Source organism: Pelodiscus sinensis, chromosome 1, assembly GCF_049634645.1.
Source record: "Pelodiscus sinensis isolate JC-2024 chromosome 1, ASM4963464v1, whole genome shotgun sequence".
Lineage (NCBI taxonomy): Eukaryota > Metazoa > Chordata > Testudines > Trionychidae > Pelodiscus > Pelodiscus sinensis.
The window spans coordinates 280,264,252-280,284,424 of NC_134711.1; the positions used below are offsets into that span (position 1 = coordinate 280,264,252).

At 40.3% G+C, this 20,173-nt stretch overlaps 1 protein-coding gene across 1 annotated transcript in view; it reads right to left on the minus strand.

Moving 5' to 3' along the window:
- Positions 1–1,906: 1,906 nt before the first annotated feature.
- Positions 1,907–20,173, minus strand: part of PCDH17 (protocadherin 17) — a 288,195-nt gene continuing 269,928 nt past the window's right edge. Inside the window, exon 5 of the mRNA XM_075918934.1 lies at positions 1,907–2,162. Within this exon, the coding sequence (XP_075775049.1) occupies positions 2,152–2,162 (11 nt within the window). The 3' untranslated portion in view covers positions 1,907–2,151. The remainder of the gene's footprint in view (positions 2,163–20,173) is intronic.

A 20,173-nucleotide genomic window follows, 5' to 3' on the forward strand; every position in this document is an offset into this window, starting at 1 on the left:
TACATATTCTCTAGAAAGGTTGCTATCTTAGGGTATGTCTACACTAGCCACCCTCGTTCGGACTAGGGTGGCTAATGTGGTCATTTGAACTTGCAAATGAAGCCCAGGATTAAAATATCCCGGGCTTCATTTGCATGTTCCCATGCGCCACCATTTTTAAATGCCTGGTAGTTCGAACTACCTGCCCGCGCCTACACGCTGCACAGGCTAGGTAGTTCAAATTAAAACTCTGCAATGAGGAGTAACGGTAGTTCGAATTAAGAGTTTTAATTCGAACTACCTAGCCCGTGCCGCATGTAGCCACAGGCAGGTAGTTCAAACTACCGGCATTTAAAAATGGCGGCGCCCAGGAACATGCAAATGAAGCCCGGGATATTTAAATCCCGGGATTCATTTGCAAGTTCAAATGACCACATTAGCCACCCTAGTCCTTTGGGCTGTGTCTAGACTGGCAAGTTTTTCCACAAAATCAGCAGCTTTTCCGGAAAAACTTGCCAGCTGTCTACACTGGCCACTTGAATTTCCAGAAAAGCACTGACGATCTCATGTAAAATTGTCAGTGCTTTTCCAGAAAAACTATGCTGCTCCCGTTCAGGCAAAAGTCTTTTTCCGAAAGACTTTTGCCCAAAAGGGCCAGTGTAGACAGCATAGTATTGTTTTCCACAAAAAAGCCCCGATCGTGAAAAAGGTGATCGGGGCTTTTTTGCGGAAAACTGTGTCTAGATTGGCCACGGACGCTTTTCCGCAAAAAGTGCTTTTACGGAAAAGCATCCTGCCAATCTAGATGCGCTTTTCCGAAAATGCTTTTAATGGAAAACTTTTCCGTTAAAAACATTTTCGGAAATTCATGCCAGTGTAGACGTAGCCTTATCGTATTAATGTATTCACATTAAAGGGACTTTCCAAAGCTTTCGTGGTCCTAAAACAATGTAAAACACTTGTCCCAGACCCCACTCTCCTTATACTTATCACTAGCCCTCTCATCGGCTCTAGGTCAAAACTAGCACTTTCAGCTTCCCCCAGAAATCTGCTGGCTGCCAGGGCAACTCATAAAGCATAGATGTAATATTGCCGCTATGAACAACACTGGTTGCTGTGAGGTGGAAAGGGGTAGTTTTAAATTGTTGGATCCCAGATAATTCTAATTTAAAAATTACTAAAAATATTTCCTTTAGAGAATCAAGAAATGGTAGTCCAGTTTTACCTATTTTTTCCTTTCACTGCTAACTCAGAGGTATGGCTCCCACTCCTTAGTCACAGGGGTTCTTTTGTGTAACTTGGGGTGCACCATGATCAAGACCAAGTAAAATAATCACAGTTATTAACCATGACAATTCTGAAACAAGCCTAAGGGGAAAAATCTTTTAGGGTACGTCTATACTGCACGCTTATTTTAAAATAAGCTATTCTGGAATAGTTATTCCAAAATAGTTTATTTTGAAATAGCACGTTTATACTGTAGGGAAGCCTCAAAATTAGTCCGAGACAGGCTTTCCTAATGTAGATGTGCTATCTTGATTTAGAGCCCCAAGAGGAACTGGGGAGGAATAACTCAGTATGACCTTGGTTTTGAAACAGCAGCTGTGGAGCATCCACACATGCCTTATTCCAAAATAGCTATTTTGGAATAGGCACTATTCCTCATAGAATAAGCCATCCGTTATTTTGAAATTATTTCACATAACAGAATGGCTGTGTAGATGCTCACATTGTTATTTCAAAATAACAGTGCAGTGCAGACACATAGAAAATTAGCTTTTTTTTAAAAGCCATTATTAAGGGCACAAGACCAAACTATCCTGCTGCATTGAAAAGATAGGAAGTGTGGCAAGAGACCACACTGGGTTAACCAGCAGATCTTCAGTTATCTGAAACAACAACAATAACAACAAAAGGAGTTCTACAGAAAGTGGAAGCAAAGAATTAGAAAGGCCAAAGCACAAAATGGTATTAAGGGTAATAAGAAAACATTCTATTTATTCTATAAGAAAACATTAGATGCAAGAGAAAGACCAAGGACAGAGTAGGCCTGTTATTTTGAAATAACTAAAATGTTTATAGTTGGGAAAAATAACTTTGTTTCTTGGCAAGTAGATCCGTTGGTTATTAACAAATAGTCAGTTTTCTTCTAGTTGGCAAAAGTAAGCAATCTTAACTCCAGCCTGTGAAATGGAAAAGAAAACATTTCAATCAGTGATTTAGAAAAAAAATGTTGAGGAGCTATCTATGACACTAGTCACTCCTGTAGTCATACTGCACACATTACTGCAATCATATCTGTGCAAAATAAGACTTATGAGGTGCTATATAAAATCTAATCACACACTGATTATTGATATTATAGTAAATTGCATGTATTAATTAAGTGCCAAGTTATGAATCCTCTCTATTTGATGCTACTAGAACACATTTATGGCCAAATAGACCAGCTCAGAGTTTCTCAAATGCAGCCACAAGGGTCTTTCCTTGCAGCTACTACCTCCTGGGTAGTAACTGGGGGGAAGAGCAAAGCAACAGCCCCTTCCTGAGGGCTATCAGCAGGTGCTGATCTACACCCACTTCTGGAGCAACAAACACTGTAGGAGAAGGTGACCAGTGTGAGTTACCCACCTTCCCAGGCATGGTGCTGCTTGGGATTCAGACCTGGGGTGGTCCATGGCAAGCCCTGGCTGTACAGCGACAGGCTTCGGACCCCAGCTGCGGGGCTTCAGGATCCAGCCCCAGAGATACAGTCCCTTGCTTCCCACCCTGTACATCACTCCTAGTGTCTTAGTTAACTTTCTTTGACCAATCCATGTTGAAATGTTGAGGAGGTTTCCTTGGCTCGGCTTCTTTTTGAGCCTTCTCTATTTTTCGTATTGCTTTATGGCACTTTGCTTGTCGATGGACAGGAAAAGTTGCAGCGGGCTTGCTGGCTACGAAGAGTAACTGGGTGTATGAGTGTGGAGTGCTCATTTCAGAGTCTTTTATAACCTTTTCCTTTTATTTTCATGGAATTAGAGGAAAAGGCACCTCTTTCATGCTTCTTTAGATTCAGGTTGGTTGCTGTCAGTCTTTCCTTGGCTCTATGCCATGGGAGTTGACTTAGATGTCACTTTCAGCTTCTAAATATGCAGGGCTTTTTTTTTTTTACTGAATAATCAACATTTTCTTTAATTACCTTTGTTCTTCTGGTGACAGGAAAGATTCTGATAACTTTTAAAGTTAAAACTAACTCTTTTTAGTCAATCCATTTTCTGAGAATTTTTTTTCTTAGAGTTTGACATTTAATGAAATTCTGTTTTCAAAAGTTCAAACACTGCCTCTATGGAAGTCATATTAGTTCTCAAACCGGTCTTTTAAAATTAAATAACTATTAGGAAGACTTGAGTCTAAGTTGCTGATTCTACATTGCAGTTTTTCAAACATCATTTTCTTGTCTTCCTGCATTTGGGTGAAGGCTTGCTTGTGCCCTATCAGTAATTAATTATTGAGTTAATTTTCCATTAATATAAGTATTCTAGGCTAAAATAGTTTCCTGGAATAATAATTAGCCTAGCATCAAAATTACCTTGCTATATTTGTATATAAAATGTCAGTTTACATGTAACAATACTATCAGACAGTTATTATATGCAGGCTTACATTTAGATATGAAATAGTCACATATTCACATGAAGATAATATTCTCATATTATCTTCAGCATTTGTGAAGTTGCAAAGATCCTTTAAGGAGTGGGGAAAAAATTGAAAATAATTAGTATCTTCTAAAAAATATTTCCCACCATGTATGTTTTCTATTTACTGTGTTTACAAAAGAAATCAAATTCAATAAGGATATTTCTAGAATTTTTGTATAGGTTTAAACTCAGGTTTTTCTTTCAAAAGAAAACAGTCTGGGTAGGCCTACTTTACCTCTATATTTACCTCTATATGTATTGTTTTGATAACACAACCCTACATTCCTATCAAAATCAAGTTTCTTCCTTTGTGTGTTTACATAGTTTTATGTTTGCTTGTCCTTGGGAGCCATAAACAGAAACTTCCTGGAGTTTATTTGATCATCTTTAAGATTTTGTAACTTAATTAGCTAAATATCCATTGTTCTGTTTCCAAGCATCCTGACAATAACATTTTTGTAGCTAGACCTTACCATTCAATAAAGGTGCAAGCAATTAAAAAAAATAAAGTTACAATAATGTTGTTAATATCATTTTTGCAACAATATTGAGGTTTCTCCTCCAAATTACTAATGGGCACTTGAAGTTTCTAAATGGTGCAGCCCTCCCCATGTAGTTGGTCCAACATCCAGGTAACAAATGTTTGGGTAGTTGTGTAGTTGTGTGAAATGTTGAGGAGGTTTCCTTGGCTCAGCTTCTTTTTGAGCCTTCTCTATTTTTCGTATTGCTTATGGCACTTTGCTTGTCGATGGACAGGAAAAGTTGCAGCGGGCTTGCTGCACCTAATCTGCATCTAAAGGAAAGAATGGAGTTTTGAAAGTGACTACACTTTTAGCAGCTGAAACTGGACTAGACACTGAAAAACAGGAGGGGATCCAACTAGACCAACTGTCTGTGGGCCTGTAGCAAATAGCAGGCAGATGTTCTCCAGCAGGGCCATAGGTATAATATTCTATATTGGCCATCTTAGCCAATTGACAAACAAACAAACAAGCAAGCAAGCAAGCAAGCAAACAAAAAGCTTTTCAGGAATATAATGGAAATTGAGGCAGGAATGAGAGCTGTCCAGCTGGGATTTGACTCACAGAAAACTGAAGATATATTGAGGGGCAGGAAGCTATCAGGAAAATAAAATGAAAGGTTGTTTCTATGCCCATACTGCAGGTGCAAACAAGTCTGAAGGGGATCTGTACACTATTTGTTAATTAGGAGTCTACAGAGGTTTGCCGTGGACATAGTCATCAACACCTTTCCTGGTTGTTTCATTGGAGCCCCTGAGTACTTCCAGCCTCATCTTCTTCTTCTCACCATAGTCAGAAACTGGAACCATTTAGATATTCCATGGAGAGCAGAGAAATCATTTAGGTCCTGCCCCTTTCCGCTGTTTCTTACCTTAACAACTGTTTATTAGGTTTCAATATTGAACATTCTTGTGCATTTCTGTGAGGAAAGTGAAGGAAGTCTGGGATTAATTCCTGAAATGACATTTTATAGTGAACTGAACTAAACTAAATTAAAAAGATATTGGATATTTTAAATATATGCTCCCTCTACAATACAGGAAGCCAGTCCTTCAACTAGTGTAAATAATCCCAACTCCATTGAAGTCAGTGGAATGATGCTGGTTTACTTCATGTGAGGCTCTGGCCCAGGTTCCCTCTGTGCAGAATATATTTTTCTACCAGGAGGCTTTTCATTTGGAGTTCAGACAGTCTATGGAAAACTTGATTCTTGCCTGTGTCACAGTATGAGCTGAGCAAGTGTGGGAAAGAGCTACAGGAATGATTCAATAATAATTATGAAACCACACATAGGGCATGGGTAAACCACTGCTCTTGCCCTGTAGTCACAGAATAACTGCATAAGCAGAGTTACTATCAGTGCTGACAAATATCACTTTGGTAATAAGACAGTTATTACTACTTTTCCAATGAGCTAGGGGGGAAAAAAAGTTTCAACTTGAGTTAAAGCAGCAAACCTTGCAGAAACAATGACTTATCTCAGTTTACTTGCCTGATGAAACCTATGTTAAAGCTTCAGTTGCTGCAGGCAATATACATTTATTTTAATTAGAAAGTAAATGTAAGTTTAATACAATGAATTTTGTCAACCCAGCTGAAATACCTAGAGCCAATTGGACACAATTTAGTATGCATTTGCATTAGATGAGAATATTTTACTGTGGTAAAGTACATTAATGGAATATTAACCAGAGCAAAACCAGAACTTTATGGTTTAAAAATCAAGTCTCAAATACAACCTTGCAATTAGTAGAAAGTGAGCACTACTAGCCAGAATATTGTATGATATTGCTAATGTCACATATTTATTTTCAAAATCTTAATGGGACATTGATTCAGCAGTGCATCTTAGAATACCAGAAAAATATTTAAATGGGATGTTCTGAGATAGGAAACAAGGTAGTGATAGGATTTTGAAGGCAAATGGGATTTCCTTCATGGGTTATTTCTTGTTGATGGTAGACTTGTCAGGTGCAGTGAGACTTTCTCATACCCCTTTCTTCAGTTGTGGCTCATCAGACTTCAGGCTTTCATCTAAGCGTATGTCTACACTATAGAGTTTTGTTGGGAAAACAGCAGTTTTCCTAACAAAACCTGAGTTATGTCCACACTGTGATCATGTTCTTCCAAAATAAAATTGAAAGAACAGAGGGGTTTTTCCGACATTGGTAAACCTCTTTCTACGAGGAAGAATTTTTCCAAAAAGCTCTTTCAGAAAAAGGTGTGTGTGGAAGCAGAAGGGGGAGTTCTTTTGAAGAAGAGGAAAGAGGGAAACGCACAAATGCTCTGGTGGCCACTCCACCCATAGTAATCACAGCTTAAATGCAAGATAACATCCATTCAGTGTGGACATTACCTTTCGAAAAAGCAGATCACCTTTTCAATGCACTTTTGTTTGTGGATGCTCTCTTTCTGAAGAAGTTTTTTCAGAAAAGATCTCTTCTGAAAAAAGGTTCTTCCAAAAAAAAAAACAACAACCCTGCAGTCTAGACATAATCTAAAGGAGGTGGTAAATCCATGGGGGAAGAATTGGAAAGCAGCAGGGAGGCCAGTAACTGATTTTTTTTTTAAGCCAGAGTGCTTGGGGCAAGTTTCTTCCTTTCTGCTTTCCTATCTTTTCAGGGGAAATGTATGCATATGTATTCCCAGAAATTAGGATGGTAGGAAGAAGGAAACATTTCAAGGAGCTGAATAATATTCTAACCTTGTCATCTGCAGTCAAGAGTGCAACCTTTCCAATCTTTGAAGTAGTATACAGTTATCCGGTCATCCAGGACTTCTCTCTGATGCTACAGTCACACATTACAGTGAAGCTAAATGCACCATCTTTATCTGATCAGGAATCTCCTCCCCATACAAGGTCCTGGACATCGTGGACCATGTGTCAGTTACCTCCAGGTTATTCTGTTATAACTAATTTTCTCAAGTTGAATGTGATGGGTCATCAAATGGAAACTACTGGGAGAGTTTTCAAAATTGCTTGGTGGAGTAGTAAAACTGCCACTGACTTCAAGAGGAAAAGAGTTAGCATCATGCTTTTGAAAAATTAAAACAGTGGTACTTATACAACATGCATCACCCCACCCACTACATTTTTAGAGTTATTACCAGAGCTAGTCTTAGGAGTGGGCGAGCCGGTCTTAGGGTTGCCCGGGGCCATCATTTTCAAAGGGCTGCCGACAGAACCTGTCTTGGGGCGGGCCGTGACTGCATTTCGACCCAACCTCCCCCAAATCCTTCCCCCAGGTTTCTCTGTTTACTCCCCAACCCTTTTTAAAATTTTATTTATTTTTTGCTTGACAAATTTTCTCCTGAGTTTTTTTTTTTAAAACCATCTGGCAACGTGAGACAGGCAGTTGCCTGGGACTGCCAATTGGTTAAGACTAGCCCTAGTTATTACAAACATACCACAATAGTGTTCTACACACTCTGCTGGTTTCCTATCCATGTCTTCAAATTGAAAGTCCTATTGTAAATTATAAGTTGAACCAATGGGTTAGGCCTCACTGTTGCAAGACCTCAACATCCATAACCACCAAGAAAAAGATTCTTAGACACAGGGTACATAGCACTATTGGAGGCAGGACTGTGGCCATTGAATTCTGTACGACGGGATCTCAAACCATCTTCATACTGAAATAGATGACCCACTTTTTTGCTAAATCCTTGTTTCAGCAATGGCACTTCAGTCATGGCTACGATTTACTAGGTATGATGCAGGAGAAAAGATGAATAAACAAACAAACAAAAAAAGAAAGAAAAATAAGAGGGAATTTACAAAAATAATAAAAAAGCTCAAAACAAGGGGAAGAGTTGGATTCCCCTGAGCAATATTTTTGGGCAGTTAATGCTTCCTAAATTGTTGTGCATGGTATTTAGGTACCATAGTGATGTGCTCCTTTGAAATATTTGGATAAGATAAAGATGATAGTAGTCAGTTGGAGAGAACATGACAGGAATTTCTCTCAGACATGGACCTTGCCACAGTCACTCATGCCTTTTTGATTCACAGATTGGACTATGATATTGATAGAGGCAATGCAAAATTGATGAGGTTGATGCAAAATGTGCTAACATGCTTACTTGGCAGGGCTAGACATAGGGAGCACATTGGATTGCACAGATGTCCTATTAATTTTGGGTATAATTCAAAGGGCTTACACTGATCTTTAAAGCTTTTTCTGGATATCTTAGGTACTGCCTCTGTCTCCCCACACAACGGGACAGTTGTGATTAATTGATATGCTTTTCCTCGTGGATTTATATGTCTAGGAGTTGGAGTCAGGGCATTCTAAATGAAGGACTAGCGACTTGAATGTAATTTTTTATTGGTCTGACAACCAAAGACTTAAAAATCTAAAGCACAGAAAATATCGCTCCCCAGGGATGTTTGGGGTTAAAAGGCACTTCACTAGTAACTTCCCTTATAGCAGGTGTGGGGAACCTTTTTTTGTTTGGGGGCCACTGACCCATAGATAAACCAGTTGGGGGCCACATACAAGTGAAAAGCAAATCTATCTATCTCACTGACGTGGTGCTTGACTAAAAAGAAGAAAGACACTCCTCACATTCTCCTCCCACACCAGAGCCTACTGGGACCCAGCCTAGTAGATTCTGTGTTCTCCAGCCCTATGGTGGGGCAGGTGTGAGGCTGAAGTACCAGCATATGCTACCCAATGCTGAGGAGGGGTCCCTTAGCCTCAGGACTAGATCCAGGCAAGGTGGGAGGCCGAATCTGGCCCGTGGGCATGAGGTTCTCCACCCCTGCCTTATAGCATGAATATGTGCATGTTGTGAATCAGTACTCTGAAATCACCAGTCATTGGCTGCACAAGCACTTCCTTCATGTCCTCTGCAGGCCTGTCTCTGCACAAGTTGCAATTGGCACATGTAGGAGCATTCCCTCCAATGTCCATCCCCTTATCAAATGAACACCCAGGGTATGTCTACACTACAGCACTAATTTGAACTAACTAATTTGAACTAGCTAATTCGAACTAGTGCATCTAGACCTGAAAACTAGTTCGAATTAGCATTTTGCTAATTCGAACTAGCATGTCCACATTGAGTGGACCCTGAACCGAGGTTAAGGATGGCCGGAAGCAGCATCGGCAGGGCATCAGATTAGGACTTACAGCTTGGAGCTGCTGTCTCAGGCTAGCCGAGGGCTGTGCTTAAAGGGACCTGACCCTCACCCCAGACAGACAGTTCTCAGGGGTTCCCTGCTTGCTTGTCTAACTCGATGAGGTACAGCAAAGCAGTCCTGACATGGAGTGCCCTGAATGCCCACACTCGGCACATCACAGCACTCGGCCATCAGCCCGGCTTCACTTGCCGCAGGCTGCCAACCGGGGGGGGGGGTGTCAATCGGGGGGCTGCAGGAGAGCTTCCACCCCGAGAAGCCCGCAGAGCCACCCCAGTCCTCCTCATTGGGGGCTCGTATCCCATTCTTCCCTCACCTCCTTCCACTTACCCGTCCCTAGCCCCCCTTCCTGATGTACAAATAAAGGACACGTGTGTTCAAAAATAGAAACTCTCTTTATTTAACAAAACTGGGGGGGAGGGGATTAGCCTCTGGGGAGACTGGGAAAAGGAGGTGGGAGAGGGGAAGAGAGAGGGTGGGAGAGGGGAGGGCAACTAAAATGATCAGTGGTTTGGAACAGGTCCCATATGAAGAGAGGCTAAAGAGACTGGGACTTCTCAGCTTACAAAAGAGGAGACTGAGGGGGGATATGATAGATGTCTATAAAAGCACAAGTGGTGTGGAGAGGGTGCATAAAGAAAAGTTCTTCATTAGTTCCCATAATAGAAGGACTAGAAGACACCAAATGAAATGAATGGGTAGCAGGCTTCAAACTAATAACAGAAAGTTCTTCTTCACAAAGCAAATAGTCAACCTGTGGAACTCCTTGCTGCAGGAGGCTGTGAAGGCTAGAACTAGAACAGAGTTAAAAGAGAAGTGAGATCAATTCATGGAGGCTGGGTCCATGGAGTGGTATTAGCCAGGAGGTAGAAATGGTGTCCCTGGCCTCTGTTTTGGAAGGCTGGAGATGGATGGCACGAGACAAATGGCTTGGTCATTGTCTTCGGTCCATCCCCTCCGGAGTAGCTGGTGTTGGCCGCTGTCGGCAGACAGGCTACTGGGCTAGATGGACCTTTGGTCTGACCCAGTACGGCCGTTCTAAGCTCAGGACTCAGGCTCAGGGGTCTCACTGGACCACCTTGATTTTCATGAAAACCTGCTCCTGGCTGGCCAGCTATCCTGCCCTAGAGGGCCACTTTTCTGTGCCTACTGTGGAGGTCATGTATGAGGTCCACGATCTCCGCACTAGACCAGGTGGGCGCCTGCCTCTTGTGGCCCCGGGCAGGCTCCTGGGAGCTGCCAGCCTGGTCCCAGGAGGAGGCGGAGGGCTGGGTGGCAGCAGGTGGCTGGTTCGTGCTGTGCCAGGTGCAGGGTCTGCTGGCTGGATGCTGGCAGGCTTGCACCTGGCACGGGCACTGTCGTCAGACCGTGCCCCTTTAATGGCTCTGGGGCCGGTAGGGAGGCAGAAGAGTTTCCCTGGTGGTGCCCAGAGTGACCACCAGGAAAAGCTGGGGAGGGCTAGCCTCCCACTATTTTGAATTAAGTGGCTACACAGCCCTTAATTCGAACTACTTAATTCGAACTAGGCGTTAGTCCTCGTAGAATGAGGTTTACCTAGTTCGAATTAAGCGCTCCGCTATTTCGAATTAAGTTCGAACTAGCGGTTTGTATGTGTAGCGCCTATCAAAGTTAATTCGAACTAACGTCCGTTAGTTCGAATTAACTTTTTAGTGTAGACATACCCCCACAGAGGTACTAGCCCTACTTCCCCCAAAAGAACAGCACTCCCCAGCTTGCAAGATACAGCTCAGGATCATCAGTCCACTTACCACCACAGCACGTCAAATATATGCACAGTGGAAACAAGGATAAGTTTTCATCAAAGAATAGAGTTTCAAGTTATTGTGAATAAGAATGTTAGAAATAAATCTACAAAGAATCATAGTGCTTTTTCTAGAGACTTGACTCAACTGACAAGTTAATCTGTCTAAAAAAGTTTCTTTCATCCCAAATTCTCTTCAACATTTTCAATCCAGCCAGTTTGAAAGCACTTTTTCATGAAACAAACTAGCTGTCCTTTTATTTCCTCAGTCAAGGGTGGCTGATTGTCTTTGTCTTCTAACTATAGTAGAGCAAACCTTTCACATATACCTCCTCTGTTTTTCTCTTCCTGTTAGTTTCGGTCTTTGATGTTTTCAATATCCTTCATTAGCATTCAGTTCCGAAGGGTAAAAGGAAGTCCATTGTGAACTACACCACTGGTTTACAGCCTACTTTCATTTGTGGACCTTTACAACATTTCTAATGGAGGTTCAAAACCATTCAGTATCTTAGATATAGTCTACAGACGTCCGGCGATCTGTGGACCACAGGTTGAAAAACCCTGTTTTATGGCAATGACAATCTTTTTTGGATTTCTTGAACAGTCTTTAGACCCCAAGGGGTCTGTGGACCACATGTTGAAAACCAATTCACGACACATACTTAATTTACATAGAAACAGACAGATAAACATTTGGGCTGTGTCTACACTGGCACCCTTTTCCGTAAAAGGGATGCTAATGAGACACTTCGGAATTGCAAATGCCGCGGGGGATTTAAATATCCCCTGTGGCATTTGCATGAACATGGCTGCCGCTTTTTTCCAGCTCGGGGTTTTGCCGGAGAAAAGCGCCAGTCTAGACGGGATCTTGCAGAAAATAAGCCCTTTTCCACAAGATCCCTTTCAAGTAGGAACAAGATCCTGTCTAGACTGGCGCTTTTCTCCGGCAAAACCCCGAGCCGGAAAAAAGCGGCAGCCATGTTCATTCAAATGCCGCAGGGGATATTTAAATCCCCCGCGGCATTTGCAATTCTGAAGTGTCTCATTAGCATCCCTTTTACGGAAAAGGGTGCCAGTGTAGACACAGCCTTGCTGTCTGACTGGACACCTGCTTTTCACCTTTGCTGGTGACAAGTCCCTAGACAGACATAATATTTTTTTTCAGTGTACATGATTAACTCCTTACATAACATCTATAGATGTGTTTGGTAATGAAAGTGATGACAAGTGTGAGGATTACTTTTAGTGGCAACTTCATATAATACTCTCTGGTGAACCAGAATGCACACACCAGACTCAGGTGGTTCCTGTAATTCTTATGCCACCAATTTAAGCTCCTTACCAGTTGTCCCTAAGGGTATGTCTACACTACCCTCCTAGTTCGAACTAGGAGGGTAATGTAGGCATACCGCACTTGCAAATGAAGCCCGGGATTTGAATTTCCCGGGCTTCATTTGCATAAGCAGGGAGCCGCCATTTTTAAAACCCCGCTGGTTCGAACCCCGTGCAGCGCGGCTACACGGGGCTCGAACTAGGTAGTTCGGACTAGGATTCCTATTCCGAACTACCGGTACACCTCGAACCAGCGGGGTTTTAAAAATGGCGACTCCCCGCTTATGCAAATGAAGCCCAGGAAATTCAAATCCCGGGCTTCATTTGCAAGTGCGGTATGCCTACATTACCCGCTAGTTCAAACTAGCGGGGTAGTGTAGACATACCCTAAGAGGTCCTAGGTCACACAACATAAGGCCCACATGCTTAATCAGGCATTTCTTTTCTGGGGTAAGACAAGAAATCTATACTTTTGTGACTCTCTGCTTTGCCTGGATTAATCTATTTTTTATTTAGTGAACTTTTTGAAATTAATTGTTATCTTGTTTTGACATTGGGACATACACATTCAGATAAACTAATGAAGGATGCCCATTTTGAAAATGGTAGAATAAAATTTATTCAAAGCAAAGAATTATTACAGTATCATAAAAATTGTGGCTGAAGTGAAATGCAGCATTTTTATTTAAAATAACATATTTGTAAAAGACAGAAAGTGTTGACATTAAATTATTAAGACAGATATACCTAAAATTTAAACTCAAACTCGCATAAAAATATTTAAATAGCATCTTTTATGGATTTTTACTTTCATTTTTTAAGCTACTAAGATACCTAGTTGCACAGAACCTGGTTCATAAATATATGATTATTGTCATTTCATAGCTTCCTTAAAAAAGATGACACATTTTTTTTTGATAAAGCAGCACATCAAACCAAGGATAAAGAAATCTCCACTTTAGTTTCATAGATTAAGCAGGGTTGCTCATGGCATCATTTATTGGGCAGTAGGTGTCAGAAAGCAGAATAAATGTGGGAATGAAAATTCAACTGTTCAGAACTTCAGGTATGAATTTCAGAATGATAGGAAGACATAGACGAGCTTAAAATTCTAGATATCATCTTATAATTGTCTCACAATTAAAATACATTACCTCAGAATTGTCTACATTGAGCGCCAGGCACTAGATGATTTCACAAACTTATCATTAATACACAAAATAAATGCATAATACATCCATTGGCTGGGAAGCCAATAGAGACAAGGCTTTTAGTACTACACTGGAAATGCTTTGCATGAGTCTAGCCATAGCCAACAGGTTATACTGAATGTGTAATGAATTAATTTGGCATGATTTCACAGAGAGAAGAAATGCTACCAAAAAAAAAGGAGAATTACAGGGCTGCAACAAAAGGACAACAGGGAAAACAAACAAAAAAATGTTTTTCTTTAGTTTTGTTGCTTGGACATTTTCAAATCAGGCTGGATTGAAAGCAGAGGATATTTATTTACAGTGTGTGTGTATCATATCTCTCCCATTTGGATAGGCCCATGTCTTGAGTTACTTTCAACATGTGTCTCCTCTTTATTTCTGTGCTCACATCTGCAGCAACTGAATGCCTTCAACTGCTTACCAACCAGAAAATTTTCCTGAGACATATACTGTGCATATCTTATTCTTTCTAGAAGATTTCAAGTTTCCAATTGAGTGTAATGTAATTTCTGCTGAGTAAAGTTTAGAAATCAGAAGGACCAATATTACTACTCTGGGGTCTATAACAGTGTGTGTGTGTGTGTCTAAACACATAAACACACATATATATGAATGTGCACGCACAGTCTGCCTTATGATGAGATTCTGGTTTTATTCATTATTTTATTCATTAGCCAGCATAGCTGTTCCACTTCTCTTATCATTTATTCTGAATTACAAATACAAAGAAGTAGCATTGCCCTAAAATGATCCGTAAAGCTTAAAATACTTTAGCTGTAGTTGAATGAAAAGAAGAGACATATGGGATACAATAGATGTATTTACCATTTCATGAAGCTGAAATCTGTAGAGTGTCTTGCCAATGGAAAACACGTTAAGGAAAAGTTAATTTAGACGTGTTCTAGTTTGCTTATATATTTTGTCTGTGGAGGAAAGCAGATGAGGATAAATGTGGTCATTTTTAAAGAGGTTGCTTAATGTGCCTGAAGGACATGAGAAAAATCTGAAGCATTAATAAACCAAAATAATATGCATAGTATGCCCTACTTCATTCATTTTGTTTATATGTTTATGCATGCATTTGTATATTTACTTTCTTTGTTCTCAAGTATGATTAAGTAAAAGAAGTATAAAACCTGGAATTTTTTCCCATATGAGAAGGCTGATTTTGTAGCAGTGCAGCAATGGGTGATTAATTATTTGAATAATTTGATCTGTCTTTTTCTAGTAGGCATGTGGGCAATAGATTAGTATTAGTATTAGTATTAGTATTAGTATTAGTATTATTTTCTGGAAAATGTAGTACAGGGGAGTAAAAAGCTATTCTAGTTTGTTCCTGAAGAAAAAGTATCCTTGAAGTGGGATGCTTTAATGTATTTCTCTACAAATATACAGGTGCGCGTGCACACCCCTTCCCTCCCTCCCCCAAGTACAGTCTTTGGTTGAAATAATATTTTGTTTAATAATTAACAAATGTTGCTGACCTACTGATTTCTTTTTGTTTAACTAATTGCATGCCAATTTATCTACCTATACACACTCACACACTGACAGCAGGTCCCATTGTTTTATATGGCTTTTAAGAAAATGGAGCCTAAAATGTTCAAGTTGGCGATAAACAATTTAATTTTCATTAATTTTATGACGTATCTAGTTTTAGCATTTGTAGCAGCCATAAAACATATGTTAAATTCCTAATAAAACCTAAGTAATGCTTTATCTGTGTGCTGTGTGAGATTTTTTTGTTTTTTTGTTTTTTTTCAATGGGAAGCAGTGCACAAAGTTATCACCTAGGGAACAGTTGTTGCTGTCTCCTGTACAGATCCATATCATTCTCAAATTTGCATTCTGATGGGGAAATAACAAATGTTACTTAAATCCCATGAAGTGTGTTAATTATACTGAGCTCCATGAAATCATGGGTGAGAGAGCCAAAAAGAATTCTACAATTGCATTTTGGGTCTCTTGAGCATATCTTGTCAGATTAACGTCTTTGTCACTCACGTGATAACCTTAAAATTGCTTTTCTCCCTAAGTGATATTCCCCAAACCTCAATGATACGGAAAATCTCACATGAAACTAAATAGCAGGTGCAGGTTGTATTGTTTACATAAATAATGTCGGTATGTTACTGCAACTATATCAAAATTGAATTCATTAACAAGCACAGCTTGTTACTTTCCTGTAATTCTGGTACAGTCTCTCTACTGTGATTTTGGATACAGACCATAAGGCCACGTTTCTAAGAGATGATATTTTTTGCTGGTATGTGTCTGAAACAAAGAATAAAACCAAATAGCTGCTTAGGATGTTATGTTTACATTTTTTTTTTCTTTTTCCAAGCCCTAAAGAATTTTACCTGCCTCATGACTTGACTCTAGAAGTAACTGTACTGTGAAACACTAATTGAAATTATCCTAGCGATTTGATCAGAAGGGACAGCTCCCTCAAGGGCTGTCTCATGTGGGAGCACAACAGAAGGCCCCCTAATAACACAGAGGAAAGAATTTACATACAGGGGAATGAGATGCATGCTTCAGTTCCCCAGCAGGGGACATACTCCACCCTCAGACAGCTGTATTCTTCTCAAAAAGTCGCAACTATGACTGGCTAAATTCAACCCATTGGAAATCTATATAAGATGTCAGACCCGTCTAAGAGACAAATCTAATCCTTTTGGCTGAAAAATAGCTCATAGCACTCTGCTGCTCCTAGTTTACTGATATTTGGAAGAATGGTTTGGTTTGGCAATCAATGTCCTAGAGCCACCAAAGACCTTGATGTTATCTTTTTTCTGTAAGCCCATAAAAAGGATTACTGAAAAAAGAAGAAATGCCATGATGTTGTAAGAGCACTACCAGTTTTACTTAACTTTAGGTTTACAGCACCATAAATAAGCAGGCATACTATTGGAGGCTTGTTAGTAGTATTTTAATAATTTGTAATTCATTGTCAAGAACTTCAAAGCTTTAGTTGCTATATGAGAACCACCATATAGCTGGACACATTGTATGCACTAACAAGTACATTTGGAAAGTACATCATGTTATTTGTGCCTCTTCAGTACCTCAGAAGGATTATGGGATAGGCTCCAGATATAAGAAGCTGATGATAGAGGGCATTAAAGTTAATGGAGTCATGCCAGCTTACAGCATCGGATGAGCTGGTGCAAAGGCTGGAAAATATTTAGGGATGATTCTCCCCTCCTTTGCACAGGACAAACTGAATGCAAAATGAGTGTAAAATCAAGTCATTTTGCCTTGATAGGTTTTACTCCCACTTTGCATAGACATAGAGGATAATATAAAATGCATGCAGAGGAGAATTTGGCCTTGTGGCTGAGATCTGAATTTACTGTCATATATATCAGCTAAGGCAATCTCCCTATACCTTTATTCTGCTTGTCCCTCTTGTCATAAAGTTATATAACTTAGCTTGAAACTAGAGTGTGTGTGGGGGGGGGGAGGGAGGATTACTTATAAAAAGACATCCAAAATACTCTTGAAATTCTATGAATAAAGAGTATAGGGACTCTCAAGATAGGGGTACCAACTTTGGTACCCTAAAGAAATCATAGTAATGTGCTAGAAATTCTTTTCAGCGGTCAATTGCAGATGTCAGGGCCTCTGTTCCAAGAAGCCATTGAAACATTTGGCAGATGTTTCCTTGATTATTTTTTAATTCTCTGTGCAAATAAAGTTTCAAATTCACAATTAAAATTTCTGGAGCACTCTGCAGGTCATTCATTTTTAAATCTGGTCTGTTTATCCAAATAAGGATCTGCTTTGTCTAAAGTGTCCAAAAAAGGCTGTCTGAAAAAAATAGGAATTGCTTTATATTTTAAAAAAATAAAGTCAGCTGAACAAAGGAATGCCATGAAGAACCTATGTTGAACTCTGGGTCTGAAGTAGATTGAAAAAAGTTTTCCTCCAATTCCTGATCTCTTTTGTGGAGTCAAGATGGTAAATACAAAAAGCCTGGAATAGAGCAGAGTGGGATGTTTCACCAGGCATTTAGCAAGACACAAAGCATGTATCTTTTCTTCAGGATTCTCTATAAACCATTACATCCACTGCTTGGAGGTAACCCAATCTAATATTTACTGTGAACATTCAAATCATGTGTTAAGAAAGTGACTTGATCTATCTCCTAATGAAAAGTGCCTCTGGATGGGTTATATCAGCAAGCTAACAGGAAATGAGCAAAAGAGCAATACTTGAAAGCAATAGTTTGTAATCTCTTTCATACATACTTTTATTCTACGGATGATGAACCAGGAGATATGGTACAGTAATGCTGAGAGCTAGACAAAGAGAAGAACCCCAGGACAGTGAAAATGCTTTAGTGTAAAGACATAATTAGTTGCCTGGAATCACAAGAACACAGATTCCCCTCTGCCCCATGAACTCACTGTGTCCTTAGGTGGTTAAGTCATTGTGATAGTAAATCTGAGGGATGGAATGCACCTCAATTAAGGCTTTTGGGGGGGGGGGGGGGGGTTGATCACACAGATAGCTTGTTTTATGGGGGATGGGATTAGAATCTGGAAATAGGTAAGAGAATGTTAATGGATAGAGGATGAAGGAAAGATTGAATACACTAGAGGAAAGCATCTGGATATTTTGAAGCTTTAGCTAAACTGAATATTTGGAAATTTACTTAGAACTAATTAGAAAATGTAATAGAAAGGGCATAATATGAATTGCAAAGGGAAGTATCTTTCTCAATAATGACTTATAGCCTATGGCATAAGTGACAAAAAGTTATTTATGCATTCTTGTATCCTCATCATGTGGCTTCTTAAGGGATATATATGATGATGAATAATTAGAATGTAGTGGATCACAGTAATTATTTATATAGGAAAGTCCTGTTTAGGGAGTTAGCCATTATCCTCACACATATTTTCCTTTTTATTTCTCTTTCTGTGAGTATGGATAGAGATTTGCTCCCAAACTCTGAAAAGGGTACAGGCTTGTCCCTATGATTGGTAATTCTCCAATAGCCAACATTATCCGAACTATGTAGACCAGGGTGGGGAATCTAAGGCCTATGGACTAGATCCAGCTCCCAGTTTGCCTGGATCAGTTTGCCCCGAAGGCTCAGGACTCCCCTCCCCAGCATTAGAGAACCTGTCCTGGCACTCCAGCCCCACACCCCCAACCTCCCCGCAGATCCTCCTGCAGGGCTGAAGCACCAGCACCAGCACCAGCTCCTCGCTGTGGGAGGAGAAGTCCTGAGACTTGTGGGCTGGCATCAGGCAAGACAGAGCAGGATCTGATCCATGGGCTCTGCCAGATGGGGGAGAAATGGCTTCATGTGCTGCCGCTCCTCCTCCCCATTGTTGGCAAGTAAAGCACTGCTCTGAGGCTTTCCCCCACAAAATCTGCTTGCCCAGGCCATCAGACTTTGCTGTGCAAGGAGACTGTCTTTCTGGTTCTCAATTGGGGGCCATGTCAGAGGTGGCTTTGGGGTTTTTATGCTTCTAACTTTTGTGCGGCCCCTGGCTGATTGTTCTGTGGGTCAGCAACCCCCACCCCAAAAAAGGGTCCCTACCCCGACATAAATCTTTAACCTTACTGGGGGATTTCCATGAAGCCCACAGGAAGGAAGGAGTGATACTACAGAGGCAATACCTTTTGTATCCTTCTTCAGTCAAAAATCTCTAGCAGATTTGCCTCGTAGATTAACAGATGCAGAAGGAAAAAATTGGCCCTGTCCTTATTTAGTGACATCAAATCTGGTTGTCCTAAGATCTCTTTTAGTCTAGCTTTGAACAGAAGCAAAATATAATAAAATCCCATGTAACATCCTGCCTGTGACAGGGAGTTCTGCGTATTTATTGACTGCATAGATTTAGGTGGCAAGCACCTGGTCTGACCCTTACCAAAGGCAGCTGGTTTTTACAATGTGTTGATGTGTTCCACCAAATTACCTTCTGTAACTGCATGTTCGTCACACTACATGACCAATACAACTCGAACTGACACATCTCCGAGGAATGAACTTTGGGCGAGAGGAAAAAGAAAATTTAAGAATCGCAGTGAAAGAAAGATACAATTCTTTATAATATTGCTGTGCTGTCCCTTTGTTCCCTTAAAAAATGCCATCACATGCAATCAATAATATGCAAAGCAATATTAAAATATATAAGCAAACAGATTATCTGTATATAAATGGACAGACTGGTTTCAAGGCATACACAGATGAATGTTTTCCTTTTAAATACCACATAGTTTCATCAGATCATAATGACTGTTAGATAAAGCACAAATGGTATTTAAAAAGCACCAAAGACCAACCCCTCAATCTTCATGAAAAAGCTACTTTTTAAAAATAAGCCCTTTCATTGTACCTGGGGGTGGGGGAGAGGGAGAGATTTGTGAGGTGTTTACAGACTAGATGCTGAGATCCAAATTAGAGACCTTCTGTTCTAAAATGAGCTCTTCCAAATGAGCTAATGAAGTACTGTACTGTAACTTCACTAGCTCAGCCTGACAACCATTACTCCCAGCTCTGCAAACACTGCTTTAAATCTCTG